The sequence below is a fragment of the Protopterus annectens genome, chromosome 7.part0 (assembly GCF_019279795.1).
Source record: "Protopterus annectens isolate FY-2018-M chromosome 7.part0, PAN1.0, whole genome shotgun sequence".
Lineage (NCBI taxonomy): Eukaryota > Metazoa > Chordata > Ceratodontiformes > Protopteridae > Protopterus > Protopterus annectens.
The window spans coordinates 1,504,193,802-1,504,216,727 of NC_056739.1; the positions used below are offsets into that span (position 1 = coordinate 1,504,193,802).

The following is a 22,926-nucleotide window of genomic DNA, read 5'->3' on the forward strand; positions in this document are numbered from 1 at the left end:
GCAAAAGTGAAACACGAAGAACATCTGTTGCAGTCCTGACTTGTGGGATGATTTCCAAAGCTGGGATGAGTGGGGAAGATAGATAATGGAGGAGAGGATGCCCTGCAAGATGGCAGTGGCAAATCCTGCACTAGACTTGCAGATGGTTAAGTGGTAGTGTTTGGTAAAGTTATGTATAGATGACCAGGTAGCAGCTTTCAAAATGTCTTTGGTAGGTACTCCTTTCAGGAAGGCAGCAGAGGTAGCACTGGCCCTAGTAGAGTGAGTCCTTACAGTTTCAGGAGGTTTTTTACCATCAGAAGGAACTACAGTGAGAAATCCACTTTGAGATAGTCTGTTTAGAGATTAGTTTCCCTTCAGCGCCAATGGCAAAGGACACAGAGTTGATCTAATTTTCTGAAAGATTTAGTTTTGTCAAGACAGTAGCAAAGCTGTCTGTCCACATCCAAGGAGTGAAGGATTCTTTCTCCCCCATTCTGAGGCTTGGGGAAGAAGGTGGACAAGTGTACAGCTTGATTCAAGGATGCGACCGTGGCCACCTTGGGCATAAAGGATGGATTAGTCCTGAGTGACGCTCTGTCTGGGTGGAATATGAGAAATGGTTGCACTGTCATGAGAGCTTGTAGTTTAGAAACCCTCCTTGCTGAGGTGATAGCCAGTAAAAGGGCAGTCTTCCAGGTTAGGAATTTTAAAGCAGAAGCTGCCAGTTAAAGGGGGGGGGGGGGGGGTAGCATCACTTTTTCTATAACAAAACCGAGGTCCACTGGAGCTACGGGTTGTCTCCTAGGAGGTCTGATGTGAACCACTCCCTTAAGGAACTGTTTTCATCGGGGGGGGGGTGGGGAGATTGGAGGAAGAGTAGGAAATTGGGCTGAAATGATAGAAGCATGAATTCTGATGGAAAAAAAAAGGATAAGCCTGTGCCAATCAAGGTAGCCAGGTAATTAAAATGGTAGCGATATTGGCTGAGTTAGAATTAAGGCTGTGCTGCTGACACAAAATGGAGAATATTTTCCACTTTGCTGAGTATGATTTCCTGGTACTAGGCCTTCCACCCTCTTTGAGAATGGTTTGAACTTGTCTGCTTAGGGTATGCTCACAATAGTATTCTGGGGAATTGTCCAGGCTGAGAGTTTGACAGTCTGTAGGTTGGAATGCACAAACCTCCCCTTGTCCTGCGTCAGAAAAGCTATTCTCTGAAGTAGCAGTCACGGATTTTCATTGGTTAAACTTAGTAGCCAAGGATACCAGTGTTGCCTGGGCCAGTCTGTGGCTATCCGAATGACCCTTGGTCCTTCTGTTCTGATTTGTAGGACCACCCGTGGAAAAAGAGGCAGGGGATGAAATGCATAAAGGAAGAGGTGGTTTCAAAGGAAGGAGAAAGCATCAGTCCTCTAGGCTGTGGGTAGTTTGCTCCTGGAAAAGAATCTTTTCAATTGAGCATTTTCTTTGGTGGCAAAGAGGTCTGTCTGTGCGGATTCCCATTTCTGGGCTATGCTGAGAAATGTTTCCTGATGCAGATGCCACATGTGGGGATCCATCAAGTTCCTGCTGGGATGAACTGTTAGAGTGTTTTGAGTCCCTGGGAGGTACTGTGCCATGAGATGCAACCCCAGAGAGTAAGCAGTCTCCCAGACATGCAGCGCTAGTCGATAAAAACAGTAAGAGTTGGTGCCCCCTTGTTTATGTACCACATAACTGTAGTAGTGGCTGTTTTGACAAGCAGGACCTCCAATTTCAACTGATCTTTGAAAGCCATTAGGCCCTTTTGCACTGCCATCAGTTCTTACCAATTTATGTGCTGGTCTCTGAACTGATTTTTCTCATCTGCCTTGGGATTGAAGGTGTTAGAAATGAGCCCCACCCAAGGCGGTCTCTGAAGCATCTGGGGTTAAAGTTTGGCCCTGAGGGACGAACCTGAAGGTGAGAGCCAGGTTCTAGGTATACGCCCATGTCCACCATGCAAATTCCTCCTTGAAGCAGGGGATCAGCTGAATTTCTGTCTCCAGGGACTGAGAGTGCTGGCACCAAAGATTCTTGAGGTACAACTGGAGCTTCCTAGTGTGTAGCCTGGCCAGAGGGATCATGAAGGACACAGGATGCCATGTAGTCTAATGCTCTGAGGAATTCCCTGGCTAAGAGGCCAGCACCCTGTAAAAACTGTCTGGCTTTTGAGGGGCTGGAGGTAGAGAATCTGGATTAAGGGAACAGTCCAGAAAAACATCCTCTACCACCTCCAATACGGGAGGAATAGCCAAAGGTTTGTGTTCTGGGAGGTCAAGGAAAAACTTAGCCCCCCTTTTTTTAGATTGCGGGTATTCCTGTGCCTCCCACTGGAAATGTTCCTTTACGACATGGAGTGCTTCCAAAGAAGATAAGGAAAGGTCCCTCCTCAAAGACAGACTCCTCCTGGTCAGAATTCTCATCTGAATCAGGAGGCTCCGAGAAAACTTCAGGGGTAGGATCCCTCTTTCTTTTCTCTGGGGGAGAATCCAAAGGAAGTAACCTAGCTCTGACCAAAGAGACAAGGTCCTCAGCTAACCTGACCTAGTGAGTGGCAGCCAGTAGGCCTAGGCATAGGACCTGAGGTAGAACCCTTCTTAGAAGTACCTTTGGCCTTGGACCTAGGTACGTTTTCAATCTTGACGCCAGTTTCTTTGTAAGGCTGAACCAATGCAGGCTGATACCTCAAAGGAACATCACCATACAAGATTGATCATCAGAAGCAGAGGGCTGCTGAGTGACTCCGGATCCAAACGATGAACTGAAAGCCAAGGCCCATGCAGAAGTTGAGGAACCCGACAGCATGTTGGACTCCGTACAGGCCTTGACAGAGGTCTGCGCCACCACCTTGGTCGCAGAAGGGTGCTACGAAAGCGTCTCGCCTTCAGCCATAACGAGCCATGGGAGACTGGCAGATGGTGAACAGTTGTCATCTGAGGCCCTAAGCCTGGGTCTTTTTTTCCTTGTCTTTTCTACGCTTAGGGAGCTCAACCTTGGGACGACTGGCTGACACCATCGAATGCTGTGAAGGTGGCAGACTAAGATGCCTAGCTAATATTTAGGTCGTACACCTGACAGTCCTAGAATTGAAACAGATGGAAAAATGGCAACTAGGGACGTTGAGATCTGGGCCTAGACAGGGACACAACATATGAAAGTCTCAGTGAGGTATTTGCTTACCAAAGAAGAGACAGTTGTTAACCTTATCTGACACTGCTTCGGGCTCAAACAGCAAGAAAAGACCAATGTCATGGCATCGGCGGGCTCCCTTTACACCCAAGCATACTGATGTCAGGGTAGGGCATCCATCAACCTTAGGAAGGAAGAGATTTTTAATCAGTCAGGCTGGCCAAGGGCTTCCACAGCAGGAAATCCCACAAGTCAGGAATGCAACAGTTAAACACAAACATCACATAAGGTTTTGAAAAAACACCTCAAATTTCCAATATTGAATTTCCTGCAGTTCCTTTATCAGACATGTGTGCTAAAAGGATTGACGATTTAAGGCCAGGTTCTTCCTCTTGAGAAAGTATGACAGTCTGAGCTTGGAGGTGTGATGTTTTTGGGTTTTGTGAAAGTAGCACAGTTTCTTCTTGGAACTCTGTTTAGCAGAATGTACTAAGGACTACCTGTGTGTCTGCCTCTAATGGGGGGGCTACACAAGGCTGATGGATGTGTTAGATGCCACTACCAAGAAATGGAAAAGTAGCTCTATGGGTTGAGCTTTCCTCCATCATATGTAATACAAAGAGAATAAATAGCGCTTCTCTTGAAGGTCGCCTCAACCTCCTTTAGTCAATGTTCTTTCTTATGGGGAAGCCTTGCCCCAAACAAATGACTGCCTGCATGCTATAACATATTATCAACTTTGCTGTGAAATGCCTTTCCAGAGAAGTCCACCCAAACCTGACAATTAACGGATAGGAAAAACTCAAAAAACAAAGTACTTTAAATGGTAATCATTATACTGGATCTCATGCTCACGCTTGTAATGGCTTTTAAAGCCTGCATGAGGCACGCCTTTGGAACCACAGCTGCTCTGCAATCAACCCTCACTAACAAAATTTTAGAATAAAAATTAACAGAAACAGTAAAACAGATCAATCTTCCCTGATGTGGCACTAATCTTTTGAAGATTCTCAACAGGAGTCTTTGAGCTACAGGCCATGAAAAAGCAACCATGAACTTAGCAAAGCAGTGTACACACCTGAGGCAAAAAAAGAAATGAAGATGGAACGGCTGCTGACTCCATGAAGGTGGCATCAGTATTTCAAGTTTTTTTTCCCCTCCTTTACCAACCACCAGTCCCTCACCAGACAACAGGACTGTTCAATCTTCCTTCATCAGGAGAGAGGGCAGACAAGAACGGCATTCATTTAGGTAGCCATCAGGGGTTTTCTATTTTAGCTTTAACCCCCACAGACCAGGATATGGTATAGCATGCAATGAGTGTAAGCAAGGGTGTATACTTCACTCTTGCAAGTGATGTAACCCTTAAAGACTACCCTGGACCCAAAACAGTCAGAGCTCCCTTGTGGCCTCTAATTACCAACAAGGACAATATTACAGGATTGTGCTACCAGGCACATGTCCCCAAACCCTCTCACAGAAGAGAGGTGTATTTAGTCATGTCAAACTCCTCCCTTCCCCTAGTTAACTGCAGCAGGTGCTCGGGGCTGCTAACTGAACTCTGGTTAACTGGTTTGGAGCCAGGGCTTTATACTTCTATGCTAACATAGCCGGCTTAGTCTGTAGTCTTCCCACAAGCACAGCTGTGTGAACTGGTACAGTTGGTCATATCAGACTGCAGCTGACTCCCATGTGTAATGAATAATACTGCAACAGTCACTTTTATGAAAAGCATGTAATTAGCCCTACTGGTTTCTAGCAAAAAGAAACTTTCCTCTATTCAGACATAGCAAAAGCTTATAAAGTGGAATAAGTTAGCTACCCCTGTGTAATGTCACTGGACGCACAAGGATCAGAGGGGTAAAATAAACCCATCTGCTAGAAACAAATGAGCATAATGCCTGGTGAATGTGCAATGGGAAAGTAAGTAAAAAGGCCTGCAAAAGATCCTGAATACTAATATCTAATCCAACTGCTAAATCATGTTTTTATGCTCACTCTCAGGCATTTTATAGCACACACAGAACAGGCTATCAAAATTCAGTACAGGCACACAAGTTCACAGACTCAAACTAGACCACAAGGACCAGCAGAGACCGTTTCAAAATTCAATGGATGGAAGTCAGTCTCCTGTGGGCAGGTACAGTATCAATCCACAAGGTCCAATTCTGAAACAAGATGCATACAAAAGATACAAAGGCAAACACACTCATTTTTTCAAGGGTGTTCACTTACCATGGAGGGCAAATGTAAGTGGTGAGCATACCCCTAAATTTCAATAAGACTAACATACTGAGGAGGAAGACAGGTCCTGCTCAGTCATACTCCCATCCAAAGACAAGTGGTGACACGACAACTCTGTTAAAAGACAAGGATGCCACCAAGAGATTATGTGGTCTTAAAGGAGTAAGGTCTCAGACCAGAGCTTCAAGTCACTTATCTTCAAGCTCCTGCCTGCAAGCTTTGCAGGACTACAACAAAAAAACTGACAATGTGCAATATGCAAAGCATTTACTATTTCACAGTACCTTAACCACACAAACTTTACAGAAAGTACAAAGAAAGAAACCCGGTGGTGGTGCTGCGGTAGCATTGTCGCCTCAGTTAGATGTTGCCCATTCGATTCTCAGAGCGTCTACTGTGTGACGACATGCGTGAATGGGCATTCCTTCGTTGAAGGTTGTGCGTTAGGCCCGGCAAGCCAGCACGTAAAACTCTACTGCCAATCATTAGTGGACCGGAGTTCCGCTGTGGCGACCCCTAACCGGGAAAAGCCGAAAGACACACACACAAAGAAAGAAACCCAAGCAACTTGTATAGCCACAGACTCAAAATAGGTGCAATTAAGTAACAAACAGAAGGAAACCCAACACCACAAAAAATACAACTAGTGAGAAATTAGTGGAAGCTATGGAAAACAAACACAAGAAATGCTACCAGAAAAGTAACTGAAAAATAAAGATTACTAATTCAATATGGTTTTACAGTTTAAGTCTATGTTAAAATCCTTAGGAAAAAAAGTTTTTAAAGTTTTAAATTGCAAAATCAAAGTCGCTTCTTAAAATTCTCAAATTAATTTAATATTAGCCATATAGTTGTCAACAGAATTAACAATTTGCAACAAGATTAGAAAATGCACAACCATTACATTAAAGAAATATCAAGGCCTAAGGTCAGGAGCATTTTAATTTAAAATGTCCCTCAGGTTTTCTTGAATCCTAATTTCCAGTTTTCTTTTTCGCTTGCCAATGAAAGCATGATTACAAGGACACCTGACAGCAGAAACTTGTTCACTACTACAATTACATTTGACAGAAGAACTAAACGACAAACCATTTTTGCTGGAAACCTCAGAAATAATGAGCAAACATTTTTATTACCGCAGGGGACAATGTCCCTGTGGTAGGATGGGTTCATAGGTACTTACTAAGCTACAGACCTGTGAGGACCTTAAGAAGCCTGGCCATAATCCCCAAGGTCATTTTCGGCCTTTATATTTTGCATACACTAAACCCAAAGTAGATAGAACAAAGGCGTGTTGGACACAGATAACATTTTAGAAGACGGCTTTCTAAAACTGCTATGAACAGCATAAGCAATGTTCTTGCACAAACAACGGCAAATATAGGGACGAAGATATAGACATCTGAGGATTGATATCCCCTAAAACTAAGCACCATGTTTTTTGATAGTCTATCAGCGAAACAGGAATATTCCAGAATACTACAGATGTCAGACATGACTTCAAATGCAAGTCTGCAGACATTCCTATAAAAAGGATGTTTGAAGTGTAGAAAACTCACTCTATTCAAAGCACAAACCTTCCAGTACACATCAGACAATATTCTTACAGAATACATAAAACTTTAGATGTCATTCAACCCATCCACATCCTAGCTCCCCCTTTACTGCTACTGATGTTGACAACAACCTTCATTTCTCTTACTAATGTTACTACGTCAAAATCAAAACTTCTGATAACGCAATTTGGTACAAGGTAAACAAACACTTCAGGTGTTTCTTGCACCATCTGACAAACTTAAGGAATTATTGGCATGTCTTCATTTGAAAAAGAAAGCAATAAATGTAGAAACTTCTGAACAATGAACATAAGATCCAAGCTCTACGAGTAACTAGGAAAAACTATAAATATTAAGGTCACAAGTACATCACTGAACAGCAGCACAGTGCACAGGTCAGGTAGGGATCATATGCACCAAACATAACTGCTTAAGATTTTTTAGAGAGGCACATGCGGGTGGCACACGTCATGTTATACATATGTGTTCGACTTTGTGAAAGGACCTTTGATACAACTTTTTTTCATAAGAAAAGTTGGGTGTATTTACTGCAAGGCAGGAAGAAATGCTAATTTACCTCTGTAAGGAGAGCAGGTTCACTGAAAATGTTACCCGTATCTTTTTCCTGAAGCTGCTCTAATGTTTTTCTGAGCAGAATCAAAAATGGTGTAAGTTGTAGTTCTAAAGCGAGTTGCTGGACTTTAATCTGAAAAACAGAATACAAGTTATAAACTATTAAACTTTAGCAGAATGGAAGCAGTACAATAGGTCTAAATTTTAAAGAGAAATACTGAAATGGAAAATAACTTTTATTTACAGCAGACTTTTACAACAAACTCAACTGCAACTATCAACCACAGAAGTTTGTCTTCAGAGTCATACAAACTGATCACCAAGGAGTCTACCACTAATGGTAGATTTCCTAGCCCCTACAAACTAGAAGATGCCTGCAAGGGCGATAGTCTTGAATTGGGTTAAACACGTCTGACAATGCAGTTGTAACAAGAAAATTTGGCACACTGGAAAAACACTCCCATCCCCAGCTACACATAAGCCAACAGATTATCACTTATAATAAATTACTGCAATCACAAAGACTGCAAAGCTACCTTTAAAAAAATAAGTTTTGACAGCTTACATGCTGCACATAAGTGACCATGATCACTTAATGACAACTTCTGAAATGAAGTCCCTCCTAAAAATGTTCCATCATTCCCTATAAGTTAGCATCCAAGACAGTCATGCTGTCCCCCCCCCCACTCCTCTTACAGCACTGCCTGACACAATGAAGAAAGAGGTGGTGCCAGTCAATCCTCATTACATTCCCCCATAAAGAAAACAAAGTAAACGTAGGCAAGCAAGTGAAATCTGAAGAAAGATGTCATATGCAATGCAAATGAATGAAAAAAATTGTTGGGTGCAGTAAAAGACACAAATGATAAAAGAATTCCTCCTAAGAAAGAATATGAGACGATTGCACCTGACAGACATACTCAAAGATTTTGTGTTTCTTAATATTCTATACAATGGGCTCTGTCATGTTCAGACAGTAAGTCTTAGTCACAGAAGAAGAAAAGGATACTCAGACACAAGGAATTTTGAAAGATTAAACAGCACAGATCAATACAGATCAAATACGGCAGGCACCCCCAGCCTTAAAACAGTTGTCAGAAACTGAGCTGATAACCTCTTAGACTTAGAACACAAAACATACTCTGAGCTAGACACCACAGCCAAAGAAAAAAGAAATTTATGCTTCACAAAAAAAGCTTTTCAAAAGCTTAGTTCCACGAGGGGTGGAGAGAAACCATGACATGCTCACAAAGCATCATTATGTTTTAATCCACTGAAAATTTTGTGGCAACACACAAGACAAGGAAGACTGACTGATAGAGATGCTTTCAGTTTTACCTGCTCCATTTTATTTTCTGTTTTAAGAAATATGCTTGACCCGGTGGTTAATTGTCTCTTTAGTGATACGTAAATACACAGTGAATTTCTGGGCCTCTGTCTTTTGCTGAAAAGATATCAAGCCTGCATAAACTAAAGCATCAATGGTGATTCCCCACTTATTTTTTGAACCCACTGCTTTGTTGATCTGTTTTTAAGCCTGGTGATTTTAAGCTGCCCATCCCTACTGTAAATTGAGCTTAATAAGCTCCCCCTTTCTACACTGTTGTTGATATACTGAGTTATGTGTCTTTCCTTGTGCTTATATTGAAAGTGCAGCTTGCCTCTCATTTTTTTGTTGTTCGGATTTACTTGACCTGAATTCATTATTTAGCTAGGTATTGGATAAAATATTATATTGTTTACACAATGGAAAGCACTTGATTTTACATCAAGAGGCCAGTGGATTTTCCATCTAGTGCACTGGGAGGTAGCCTAGTCTGTTTACACTGGGGAAACGCTTCAGATTTCTGCATGCAGTTTTACCAGTTTATCTTGCTTTTAGTGCCTTTACAAATTCTGTACAATTGAGTGGCCCTTGGCTCATTTATATAAAGAGAAGTACTTTTATTGAATAATCACATTTTTACAAGCTGTTTAAAACATACTGCTTTATCGTTAACTGTGTTTGTGGTAGCATTTCATAGCTTTTAAGTTTGCTTGTAGTTGCATTTCACTCTGGACACTCCAATACTGTGCTTTTACATCAGGAGGACTCGGATTATTTATCTAGTGGCAGTAGGTATTTACCTAGTCTATCTGAGCTGGGAACCACACAAAAAGACAAAGTATTTTTTAGCACTTCTCTTATATACTGTGACTATACTTCAGCAGCTTCAAGAAAACTGTACTGTCTGCTGCTTTAAGTAGTTAATTGCACTGTATTACTATGTATCTGTTAGTTGTAGGGCTGTTTTAGGTAATTTGCATGGCCTTGTTACACCTGGGCTCCAAACCAGGTAATCTACATTAAGAAGTTTTTTTTCTGCACCCTTGGTGGCAGAAGTGTGTTAATCTAACTTGTCTGAGTTGCGGATTGCTGGTGGAAGGCTTACTGTGTGCGTTTCTTGATTGGCAGTTAGCTTAAAACTTGTTTCTCTCTGCTCATACTTAAGCCTTACATTTGTGTGCGCTTTGTCATACATACTTCAAAGCTGCTTGTCATTTGACGACTTTGCTACTTATTGCTGAGAATCCACTTTCACCTAAAGCAATCACTACTGAAAAGACAAAAATAAGTATTTTTTTGTACTTCTCTTATGTATACTGTGGCTGTACTTTAGCAGTTTCTTAAGCTATTTGCTGTTGTTTTTGCACTTTATAGCAAAAAATGTGTACTGTCTACTGCTACTTTAAGTAGTAAATTGTAATGTATTACATTCTTAGGTTTATAGGTTGGTACTAGGCTATCGGCCCTAGAACCTATACAAGCCTAGCCATAACAATTCCCTAGCTATTTCTTCCCACACTATTTACTTCCCTGGACCCCTGTCTAGCAGGGCGACTGACGTGATCCCCAGCGTGAATTTCCTTTCTCCCATCCAATTATCAAGATTCCTTTTGAAGAGGGCCAAAGAGGCACTCTGCTTGACATGTATGGGCAGTCTATTCCAGAGTCTGGGGAGTCTCTGTCTGGAACCTATCCCTCCAACATGTTTTGTTTATTGTGATGACAAGGTTTAGATCCCTGGAGCGTGTGGCTCTGAGGGATTGGGATTTCTTTAAGTGGAGCATGTCCAACAGCTCTGGGTTTGACATGGCCTTGTATGTTAAGCAGAGATCGCCTCGGAATAGACGATATGTGACAGAGTATAGCTGGAGTTTAAGGTGGTCAGCATAGGGCATCTGCTTTAGGCCTGTGATTCTTTTAGTGAGTTATTTCTGTGGCCTTTCCAGTTGTTGCAGATGTCTTGAGAGGTACATACCAAATGGGGCATTGTATTCTATAATGGGTCTAATGAGGGGCGAGTACAGTGGGACAATGACAGTTTTTCTGGATGAAAAGCCCTTAGTGATGAGGTGTGCCACATAGAAGGATTTCCTGACTGTTGTGGCGATGTGGTTATTGTAGGTGAGACCACTGTCCAACCGGTGTCCCCAAGTCTCTTATCACACTTTTGGTGTTTAGTGTACTACCACCTATGTGGTAATTCACGGGTACATGTTTTTTTCCCAACGGGGACAACTATACATTTCTTGGCACTGAGCTTGAGCCCATGGCTCTGGCACCAAGCATCTGTTTCTGCAAGGCCGTTTTGTAGAGTATAAACATCATTTCTGTTAGTTGTAGGTAGTTTGTGTAGACTTGTTACACATGAACTCGAAACCAGCTATTCTACATTAAGGAGGAGGTTTTTCTGCACCAAAAGTGTGCTGATCTAACCAGTCTTAAGATGGGGATCGCTGCTGAAAGGCTTACTCTGTGCTTTCCTGATTGGTAGCTAGCTTAAAACTTCTCTCTTTGCTCATATTTAAGCGTCATGTTTGCTTTGTGCCCCACTTCCCTCAGCGGCAGTTAGCAGTGCCCAGTATAGATGCAAAAGCCTAGAAGCTCAGTTTTTCCCTAAACAGCTGTCAGTGAAACCCTTTCAAGCTTTTCTGCTGCTCTAGGAGCAACTCAGTTGCGCAATGAGCAGTGTTGCCTTCTTGATCAAACTTAGCCTACACAAAGTATAGCTCCCTCTTGTAGTCTCGGTACTACCAGCACAGTCCTGTCAAATTAACACATTCCCCTTCCCTAAGAAAACATACAGTAAGAGCCTTCTATCATGGATGGGAAGTTTCCCATCATTTCTCTGACAGCCTGACACACATGGACATCCTGAAGTAATGTAGCAATTGTCTCATGTATACTGACAACTACTTACTCCTGAAACAAATACTTTATGTGAAAGATTTAGTTGCACTGTGAAACTGGAGGCAAGACTCGCACATAAGGACAAATCAAATGCCAAACAGGTTGTCAGCACACACACACTTCCCACACTAAATAGAACATGACAAACAAACCCACATATTGGAAGGTACTTGCTAATAACTTACCAAAAGATCAGAGGCCTCCCAAACAGAAACCACTTCTACACAACAATGCAAACACACGCCACACACACACGCACACACACACACACACACACACACACACACGCACGTGTCTCAACAAATAAGCCCATAAGACAAAATACTGTAAATCCTAATGTACTGGTCACAGGTGACTCCACTGTGACACACACAGATGTTACTCCTTACCAGGCTGGACAAGGAGCGGGTTACAGTTAGCTGCCTGTCAGGTGCCAGGATCAGCAAGTCACTCAATCACAAGTACTGGTATGATTCCATCATTGTCCATGTAGGGAAGGATGGCTTGTAATGTACCTCACTGAACTATTTCAGTTTGTGTCACAGGCAGGTATAAGCCTAGCCTTAAGCAGCATTTTACCCTTTCCAAGGATGATGCCACAATAAAAACAAAAATGACTAATTGGCTTAGCTTTTGGTGTCAGTCCAAGGGGATCCAATATCTGTCAGCCTGGCAAGACATGGTCAACAGGCTACGGTGCTTTGCCAAAAATGGTCTGCACTGGTCTCCTTTAAGCTTTCTGATACTGGCAAAGGCATTATCCACCCCTATTGTGCCTTTTTTAGACAGTGTTAAAATAACCAACCTCCCAACATAACAAAATCCTCTATAAATAAACTCAAGGTACTGCTGCTTAATGCTAGGTGCCTAAACAAGAAATTACACTACCTGGAAGCACTCCTCACTTTGGTAGATACTAACATCTGCACAGTCACCGAGACATGGCTCAAAGCTGTGGAAAGCACCCTGGCCATGCAAGGCTACAATGTCTTCCATACGTTCAAACCACAAACTGAGCATGAAAGAACCAAAGGTAGTGGTGTACCCATCTTCATTAAGGATACGTACACCTAGAGACTGGTCAAACAGTACGGACTCTCTTGCGCTACTCCATGTCCAATTAACTACAGGCAAAGCCCCCAACCACATAACTAGCTACTGGTCCCCCAACATGAAATAGGAAAAGCATACCTGGACTTACTGGAGTCACTTGTCATACAGCCCACTTTACTCGTGGGTGATTTTAATTATCTTACATCGACTGAGAAACGTACACCACCAAAAACATGCTGGCTCAGATGTTCTTGGACTTTGTCAATGCAACTGCTCTGGAAACAGCTAGCCATGACACCCACAACAGGCTCAAATATGTTGGGACACAGTACTCACTAACATGGAAGAGCATTGCACCCCCCCCCCCCCCGTGTGATGTCTTCCCTGGTAAGATTGGATCATAAATCAGTCTCATTCGACGTAATAAGACCAGATACCCCATCAAGATGAAAACTGGTTAAGAATTTTTCACAGACAAACTACCTCACACTAAATGATGGTATAAGGAGTTTCAAAGCCCCCTCAAATGAAGATCACATGGACTCCTACGCAGAAGTGTACACCAATGCCCTGTATAACCACTTAAGTAGTTGTACAGAATCAGCTGTAGCTAACCGGAATAAAACCAGGTCTTGCAGAAAAAAGTCACAGTGGTGGACCCCTAGTATAAACAGGCTTTAAAATAAAAGAAAAACTAATTTCCACAAACAAGAGGGAACTGGCTCAGCAGAGGAAGAAATCCCCTCTAGCTGAAACAAATTGGAGATCTTGTCAAGTTCTCCATAGCTAACTACAAAGAAAAAATAGCCTCCCTAGCTAAGGATAAATCACAAGGCATTCTTTAACTATATACGAAATCTAAAAGGGAATATCTAGCTATACGATGAACTGGTTATGGATGGCACCACCCATACTCAACTGGAAGTAATAGCCAACCTGCTAGCTGACAGATTTGGAGCAAACTTCACCCCCCCTGCCCCCTTCCAGCCATCCCCCAAAGTATACCTTCAACCATTACTCAGCCTATTATCTTAAGAAAGCAGGTCATCTCGTCGCTCTCCAGGGTCAAAAGCATGACATCAATGGGACCAGACAACATCTCAGGTTGTCTTTTAAACAACTTAAAACGAAACCTAGCAGACCCACTTAGATCCTTGTTTAACCACAGCCTGCAAACTGGCTATGTTCCGGCAGAATGGAAGACAGCAACAGTAATCCCTCTGCACAAAGGGGGAACATTAACCAACCCTAGGAATTAAAAGCCCACAAGTTTGACCAGCTTAATCTGCAAGGCCACAGAAAGAATCATTATGGACCTTATTAACAAGGGCACAGGTGATCTCCAAACTATGGGCACAACCCAGTTTGGATTTGTTAAAGGTAGATCAAGCCTGTAAATCATGGTTGACTTCAAGAAAGTCACCAAGACCCTGGACGAGGGAAAGACTGTTCATCCTGCCCATCTTGACCTAGCCAAGGCATCTGACACAATCTTTCACTCAGGTATTAGAGAGAAACTCTCTCAACTGGGAATTAATCCCTACGTTACCAAACGGGTAAGTAGCTAACTAGCTCACTGACAGGAAACATATAGTCAATGTGGGTGACTTCACCGCTAGCAAGAGATCAGTTCAACAGTGAAGTACCACAGGGATCTGGCTGGGCCACTTATTGTTTGGAATTATTTCTCAGAAGTCTAGGTAAACATGGATGGCCTGTGGTTGACCAAGTCTGCTCCCAATTTTCAATTGTCACCTACCATTTGAGTACCTCGGCGATGTTTATATACTGCAGACAGGGTTAACGCAGACAAATGATTGGTTCCAAAGTCATGGATTTTAGCTAAATGCAAAAAAAAAAAGCATTATTTCCTTTGGGAAAGCTGACATCCCTGCTAATTACATTATAGAGATTACATTACACATTGACTTAGTCAACCTCTTCTGTAGATATGAAAAAAACAACATGGATTCCACACCGATAGATTTAATATTAAAACCAGTCTTAGTGCCTCGGCCACAACAGCCTTCAATGAGTACAAAAATTTGATTAATGTATAAAAGGGAGTGTATTTTCATTAATCAGACTCACTACTCTATCTAATTAATTCATAGTCCTGAAATTAAAGTGAACAGCACTAAATAATCATTTAATTTAAATACATCAAATACATGAAGTACTGTGTTAATTTTCGCAGTAAATTTATACCTCCGTATACAAATAGTACTGTTATACAATTTTCTGAAATGGTTCACTTTTCTGTTCAAGAACTTGTCAATACTTGTGACAGAAGTTCTTGGGGTTTTAATATGATGAAGAATGAATGGTTTGCCTTGAAAAATCTTATGAATAGGAATGATTTAATCATTAAGCCTTCTGATAAAGGCAATAAGATTGTTTTACTTCATACTCAATATTATAATGTGTATGCAACATTTAAGTGATACCTTAACTTATGAAATAAGTGAGCAAGTAAAATATTGAATGCTATGAAGGAATTTACTGTATTGGTTGAGAAGGGTGTACACCTGGGTTATTTTTGTAAAAATGATCTTGATACAAAAATTTAGTGTAGACAATTGTCAGCTAGCTACTTTTTACTGTCTTCCTAAACAGCATAAGGGTTTGATAAACCCTCCTGGCCGCCCTATTGTGGCTGCTACAAATTATTTTCTTCAGAATATTGGTATTGTTATACATGGTTATTTGTTACCTTTTGTAGAAAAACTTGACTCTTACATTAAAGATTATTTTGATTTTTATAGACAAGATATCTCAAACATCTTGGACAGACAATATGTTTTGGGTAAGTTTAGATGTGGTTAGTCTATACACAAATATTAGCCATGAAGATGGAATACAAGCATTATATTATTTTTTGGGAGATAGTCCCACCTCACATTATATTGTGGATTTAACTCGTTTTTGTTTATCCAATAATTTCTTTCATTTTAATGAGGTGATTTACCATCAATTAAGAGGTACGGCCATGGGGGCACCTTTTGCCCCTATGTATGCCAATTTGTTTATGGCTAAGTTTGAATTGGAGTACAGCTATACTAATGTATTTGTACAACAAAATGTCTTGTTCTATTTTCGTTACATTGACAATTTAATTTTTCTATGCAAAGGGGGTTTTGATTCATTATCTACTTTTGTTTCAGATATTAATAACAAGTACAATATTAAATGTGATGGTCTGCAATTTGGAACCAAAGTGAATTTTTTAGATATTTGTTTGTCAGGGGGGCAAAATGGACTTATTTCTACTACTGTCCATCGAAAGTTCGTGAATGGCAACCAATTTTTGTTTGGTACCAGTTGCCATCCACCTCATACGTTGAAATCTTTTACCTTATGGAGAAATTGTTAGATTATCAAGATTATGCAATGATGGTTTTGATTTAGAGAAAGATTAATAAATCAATTAATATGTTTTTACAAAGAGGTTATAATATTGAGTTGATTAATGAATCAATTGAAAAATTGTTAAAAGCCAATATGAATTATGAAATTAATAATAAATATCTTAACACTGAAATTAGGAAAAATAATTATAAGACTAATATCTAGTAAGACAACTAAAAGACAGATAATAAACAACAACAAAATATTTATTTTGCTACTACTTTTAATTTACTAAGTGATAAAATTTGGGAGTCTATCAAATATTATTGGAAATTTTTGTTACAAGATGAATTGTTAAGTAAACTTGTTCCTGATGTTCCTCAGGTTGCTTACAAAAGAAGACAGAACTTAGGGGACAAGTTAGTTAAGGCATATTATGTTTATCCAACTAATAAATTAGGTCTTTCATTGTCCATTTATGGAACTATTCCATGTTACTCGTAGTATATGTTCTTATATTAAGTTATATTTCTCGAGAATAAATGGTATAATGTTTAGACCACATAATTGCTTTTCATGCCATACATCGGGTGTAATTTACTGTCTTAGGTGTCCCTGCAACTTTTTCTATATTGGAGAAACAAAAAGAAAATTTAGAATTAGGTTGCAGGAACATGTTCGGGACATTAAAAGGGGAGTGTTAGAAAGTCCGGTAGCATTGCATTTTAGGGAGACACATAGCTGCAATGCTAATTTATTACAGGCTACTATCTTGGAACAAGTTTTTGTTAAGAAAGGGGATGATAAATTATTGAAGAACATTTTACTTTATAAGGAAACTGTTTTTATATTGAAGTTCAATACACTATCACCTATGGGTCTTAATAAAGAAGTTAATTGGAGGTGTTTACTGTAATATATATTTTTTAGTGGTTGTACTTCATGTATTTGATATATTTAAATTAAATGATTATTTAGTGCTGATCACTAATTTCAGGACTATGAATTAATTAGGAGTATTGAGTCTTATTGATTGATTGTTTAATGTATAAAAGGGAGTGTATTTTCATTAAATTTTTGTACTCATTGAAGGCTGCTGTGGCCGAGGTGCTAAGACTGGTTTTAATATTAAATCTATCGGTGTGGAATCCATGTTGTTTTTTTTCATTTTCTTAGTCTTTTTAGACTGTTTGTTGTTTCTTCTGTAGATATGCCCTGTCTGCAACAAATGTAATCAGTTTGCCATTTCAAATCTACATACAGACTACAAAACATACCAGATTAAAGAGCTCAAAAAGATGCAACCTAAAAAGTATGGGCCTATCACAAAGCCCTGTTGGACATCCTGGCTGTAACCTAGAATTTACAGTTTCTATTACTGCTTCTATCCATTCATCATCTTTGTTATGTTCCATGGCGTCTTCATAGATATTTTTCCAAAAAGTGCCCATTCCTTCTTTTTTTAGGTGGTGTTTCTATGCCCTTTGCTTTATGTTTCTCAATTCTCAAACTTTTTGGGTCATCAATGAATTGCTTATTTTGTACTTTTCCTTTATACTTAACCTATATATAGAAGCTTTTTTTTTTTTTTTTTTTACCCCTGCTATGTTTAGTTTACTATTTGCAGCAATGTAGGACAGATCCTGGTCTGCTCTAATACTGCACATTGCTTTTATCACCTCTGTCTTTTAAGTATTTTTTTCTGTTCCCTCTTCTATACTCTTCAAACACTGGCACTTCTTGTCTTAACTGTTTTATAGTTTTCTCTGTTCAATAGTTCCATGATGGCATTTGATTTCTTCCTTTCCGTTCATGCCTTGTATTTTTTGGTAAGATTTTATCTGTTATTAATTTAGCTGCAACATAATATATCCATTGTACTTCTGTTAAATCACACTAATTTCTGTTAACAGTCTTGATTACTGTGTTCATTTATCAGACCCCTAACATTTTAGATGTTATTGACTTTCTGGAATCCATTTTTTTCATCGATTTGAATATGTCTATCCATCTCTATTAAATCAAGCAGCTCTTCCCCTTATATCATTTTCCTCTAAACTGAGGGCACATTCTTTGTTCTCACTTTCCTGCAGGCTTTCTACAAAAAGTTCTATCACATCCTCCTGTGACATTCTCTTCAGCTGAATCCTGCATCATCTGTTGCTCTTTCATATGGGAACTCACTGACCTATTATGCCACAACACCGAGTCAGAGTTGCCACTGTTTCCTGCTCCTTCCCTTGCTGTGCAGCAACTACTGGTTTCCTACTGAGAACTCCAGAGTACCTTCATGCGGTAACTGATCAGATGTGTCCCTTTCCACCGGTTTCTCCTTAATTTGGGGACTCACTGTTACATCATGCTGTTGCATTATCAGAGTTGGATATTCTTCATCAAATCATTCACTTTACAGGTAATCCATAACTTCAGTTTCTATTTGTTTAACTGCTCCATTACTAATCCTCTGCTACTTTCTCCCTTCGTTTACTTATTTTTTGTATTGTGTAATTTTCCATACATGGATCCCTTTTTGTCTGTACTTCTCTTCAAATAACCTTGCTGCTGCTTTTTTTGTATTGATTAAGTTTGCTTTCTCCTCTGCATAAATAATGCACCATATTAAATCTCTTTCTTTCCCATGTCCATACTCCTTCAGATGTCTCCTGCTCTGTTTCTCCTTACACTGGGGACTCATTGTTCCATCATGCTGACAACCTGTGTTACACTTTTCTACACTAAATCCTTCACTTCGTAGGTAATTTCATAACTTCGGCTTCTATTTGTTTAACTTCTACTTTATTAATCTTCTATTCTACTTTCCCCCTTTGTGATCTTTTTTATATTATGAAATTTTCCATATCTGGGTGCCTTTGCCTGTATTTCTCTTCAAATATCTTTGGAACTGCTTTTTTGTACTGATTAGTTTGGTTTTCTTCATTGCACCATATCAGATCTCTCATTCTTTCCCATGCCCATACTTTCTTTTTATACTTTTCAAAAAATTCTAGGTTTTGTTCTTTATTTTCACTCTTCCTCAGGTCGCTTCTTTTTCCAAACGACCCATGGTTTCTGGGTAAATATAAAGTTTTTCATGAATCTGTTGCATTAATGAACACAAATTTCCATTCAAAGCTTTTAACAGTTTTTATTATGCAAACATTTTCTTTCCTCCAATTTATCTCAATCTTTTTGAATATCTTCTATCTTGAAATTCTGGGCTTCTTGCACAATAGTAACAATATAATACCAATTTCTGTATGATACTTGCCATGCAGCTATCCATCTTAAGATTACATTAATAACTAGCTGCTCTAAATTACTGATCAATGTTGTATGCATGACCCAATGAAAGGGTGAAGTTAAGGCTAAATAAATTACATCGCAGTACACCTTTTACTTACAACTGTGACTACATTACATCACAGAGCATCATTTTACATGTAGTTACAAATCTATTTTCAAAACATACATACTGATGTATGGTTTCACATCTCAACCTTTCCAAATCTGACAATCATTTATCCAAAATAACCACCTCCATTATTTTCCACAATACAAAAGTAAATGTATGGGTCTATAGGAGTTTGGGCTTGTCCCATTCTCCTTTTCCTTAAAGATGGGTTTAACAAGTGCAGGTCTTCAATACTGACGAATCTTCCTCTATTTAAATGACCTAGTGGAAAACTGACATAATGGTAATGCAAGCTCTCATGCATGCTCATGTCATTTTTACCAATTCAGTCTCTTTCCAGTACTTTTTTGGATCCAGTTTGCACAGTTCTTTTTCAATATAATCCAATTTAATTTCAGTATCTGAAGTTACTACTGCAATGTATCACTCCCTTAGTGGAACCAAACGCTTTTGCATAAGACTTTGGAAATATATCTATAATCTGTTGCGTTTCAGAATATATTTTAGAATCTACACAGTTTTTGATGTGTATGTTTGAACTCCTACCACATCTTGTGTAAAAAATGTTTTTCTATTAAGTACATTCTTCACATATTTTCTTCAAAATTTTCCTGATCCTGTCCCACACTGTTTAATTTGCCTATTTCATTTTCAAAGCTATAGTTAGACCTTATTTCAATTTCTTGTATTTTTTTTATCTCTCATCTTAAGTATCTTACTCTTATGGAAATATTTAATCTTGACCTTGTGTCCTAAGATCCTGATGTTAAACATTTTTTTTATTTTGTGCATTTAAAACATTTCCCTTTTAAAGCTACCGCACTCCTGACGTCTTTCCTTTACATAGTGACTATTTTGTTCCATATATCCTGACAGAACTGATTTCCAGTCACTGTTTAACCATGTTTCACAATGTTATGAGAATGTAGCAAATTTCCCAATAAAAATATTACTAATATTTCTAGCATCAAAAACCAGTACACATAAATCAAATGTTGCTAGCTATGAACTGTTACATGTTATGTTGTCCCTCTCGCCTTCTTTCTTACTGGATGGGTTCGGAGCCAATAGTCAGCTCTGACTCTGCCAATATATTAACTAGAAGTCCCTGACTTGGCTCATGGCTCAGTACCTATCCCACAACGCATTGGAGTAACCTCCTGATCTCATTTGCCGCTTGACAAGTTCAGATGCTCTCTTCTTGGCCGTGGCCAAGTGTTTTATGATTACTTTTCTCATAGCTGTTTTGACAAAAATTTTCTTAGACTTATTGTAGTTCTTGGATTACACAGTTTAACCTTGTATAAGGTTTTTTGCATAATTCCTTTTCCGCCTGTTTGTGTGTTGCTTAATGGCCGTCATTTTCTTCCCTAGGCTTGTCCTATTCCTGTCAGTCTTCTGGTTGTGTATTAACTTTAACTCGTTTAAGTTAGAGAGTTATAGATAACCCGTTTTATTAAAGGGTTTGTGTTGTCTGCCCCAGTCAGCTCAGCTAGGTCCGTTTAATTTAGAGGGACGAGTGCCCATTTAATTTAGAGGGTAGAGCTTTACTTATCTTTAGTGTCTTTTGCTGTGTGCGTGTTTAGCGTAGCTTTTTTGTACAAGTCTCCTGCAGTTTATTGTAGTATGTTGCAGTTTTCAGCTTGTCTAAAGACTCTAGAGATAAAGAACCCAAAGTCTCTGGGTTCAAGAAATGCCAGCAATATTCCCAAAAAATGTCCATTACTGATGAGCATTTGTGTGTGTGTGTGTGTGTGTGTGTGTGTGTGTGTGTGTGTGTGTGTGTGTGTGTGTGTGTGTGTGTGTGTGTGTGTGTGTGTGTGTGTGTACACACTGTTTAGGTCCCATTCACTTGCAGGAATCATGCAGTTTTTGTCACTCCCTCAGCTCGAGTGTTACATGAGGAAAAATAAATAGACTTTACGAGGTCTAATAAAGCCCTCCTTTGATGAGGCTTTACAATCTTCAACAACTAGTGACAAGTCCAAGAGACCTTCCTCCTCATCTTCTTCCTTGGCTCATTCAGAGCCTCCAAAGAAATGACCCAAGTTGACTGAAAAATCTGTCTCCTCAGCTCCACCGCCTTAGGAACAGAGGGAGATAATCGGTGCAGATAAATGTAGCTCTTCAGTTCCAAAGATGTTGGAACAAATAGAGACCACTTCTCGGATCCGGTTCGTGGAATTAGAACCAGCATCTCCGAATCTGAGATCCCCTATTCTTCAAAGGTCTTGATCCACCAGTCTTTCATCCAGGTCCTCAAGGAGATTGTCAGATGACGACATGGACAGGGTGGTGTGCAGGCTTTTGAAGTCGCCGGTGCTGGCAAAATTATTCTCGGCTCCAACCCCACCGGTCTCAGAGCCACCCAAGATGACTACATCCACTATTCCTCCTCCGAGCCAGGCTGGATCATCAGAGACGGAATGCCAGATACCTCCTGTGGTAAACCCTTTGGTCCAGAGAACCCTTCACGATTCTTCGTAACTGTTGCCTGCTCTGACACCTTCAGTGTCATCCGTGGTATCTAGGAGCCGTAGTTCTCCGGTCAGCTCCGGAGGGGGGTGTCTCTGACCACAGTCTCTTCGGTTCCTAGTCTGCCCCTCGGTGCATCAGCTCTGGTGAGTTTGGCTCCTACATCAGCCTCAGAGCCTATCTCCTTGGTACTGGGGATTTCCTCAGTTTCCTTGGAACCGGGGGTGTCCTCGGAGCCAGCGGCTCGGCCTTTGAGGTGATGAGAAGTGTGCTGTCCCCTCCTGCAGCTCTATTCAGGGATACTGGCATTCTTCCCCCTCAGGCACTAGCATCTGCTTCAGCACCATCCTATCCACAGGGCAGCAGAGATTCAGGGCCTCAGGAAGCCCCATTGGGCGAGCCCCACTCTTCCGAGCCCCCCCCCCTGACTACCCGTCTGAGAAGTCACTTCAGAAGAGGACATGCAAGAGGAAGCATGTAAACTCCCCTGATGAGTCCATTACTTCTGACACTGACCTTGAGGAAGTAGAAGGGGCCCCATGGTCGCCCTCTGAAGATCTCTTTCAGGTGTCCTGGAGATCCTACAAGACTTTAAAGAGATCTTCTGAAGGAGTTAAAAGATACTCTACACGGTTCATTAGCTGCAGGGGTCTCCGAAAAAGTGACCGCCCAGCTATCCACCTTAAATTCCTTATCCCAAGGCCCAGAAGAGTGAAAAAATGTGGTTCAAAAGATCCCAGGGAGTTTTTCAAGATGCATGAGGTGAGCCCTTCCCCAGGGGCAGAGGAGGAGGCAATAATGGTAGATGCCGTCCACGCGGCAGTGGAAGCCCACAAAAAGTACAGTTGTGTACCTACCATAAATGTAGATGTTCGAGTGTATTCACTGTTGCAGTCATT

The 22,926-nt window shown here is 40.4% G+C and overlaps 1 protein-coding gene across 1 annotated transcript in view; it reads right to left on the reverse strand.

Moving 5' to 3' along the window:
• The window catches only part of BRPF1 (bromodomain and PHD finger containing 1), a gene marked incomplete at its 5' end in the record, with an annotated part of 1,674,836 nt that overhangs the window by 1,062,571 nt on the left and 589,339 nt on the right, over window positions 1–22,926 (reverse strand). Inside the window, one exon of the mRNA XM_044076412.1 lies at window positions 7,510–7,638. Coding sequence (XP_043932347.1) covers window positions 7,510–7,638 — 129 coding nt within the window. The remainder of the gene's footprint in view (window positions 1–7,509; window positions 7,639–22,926) is intronic.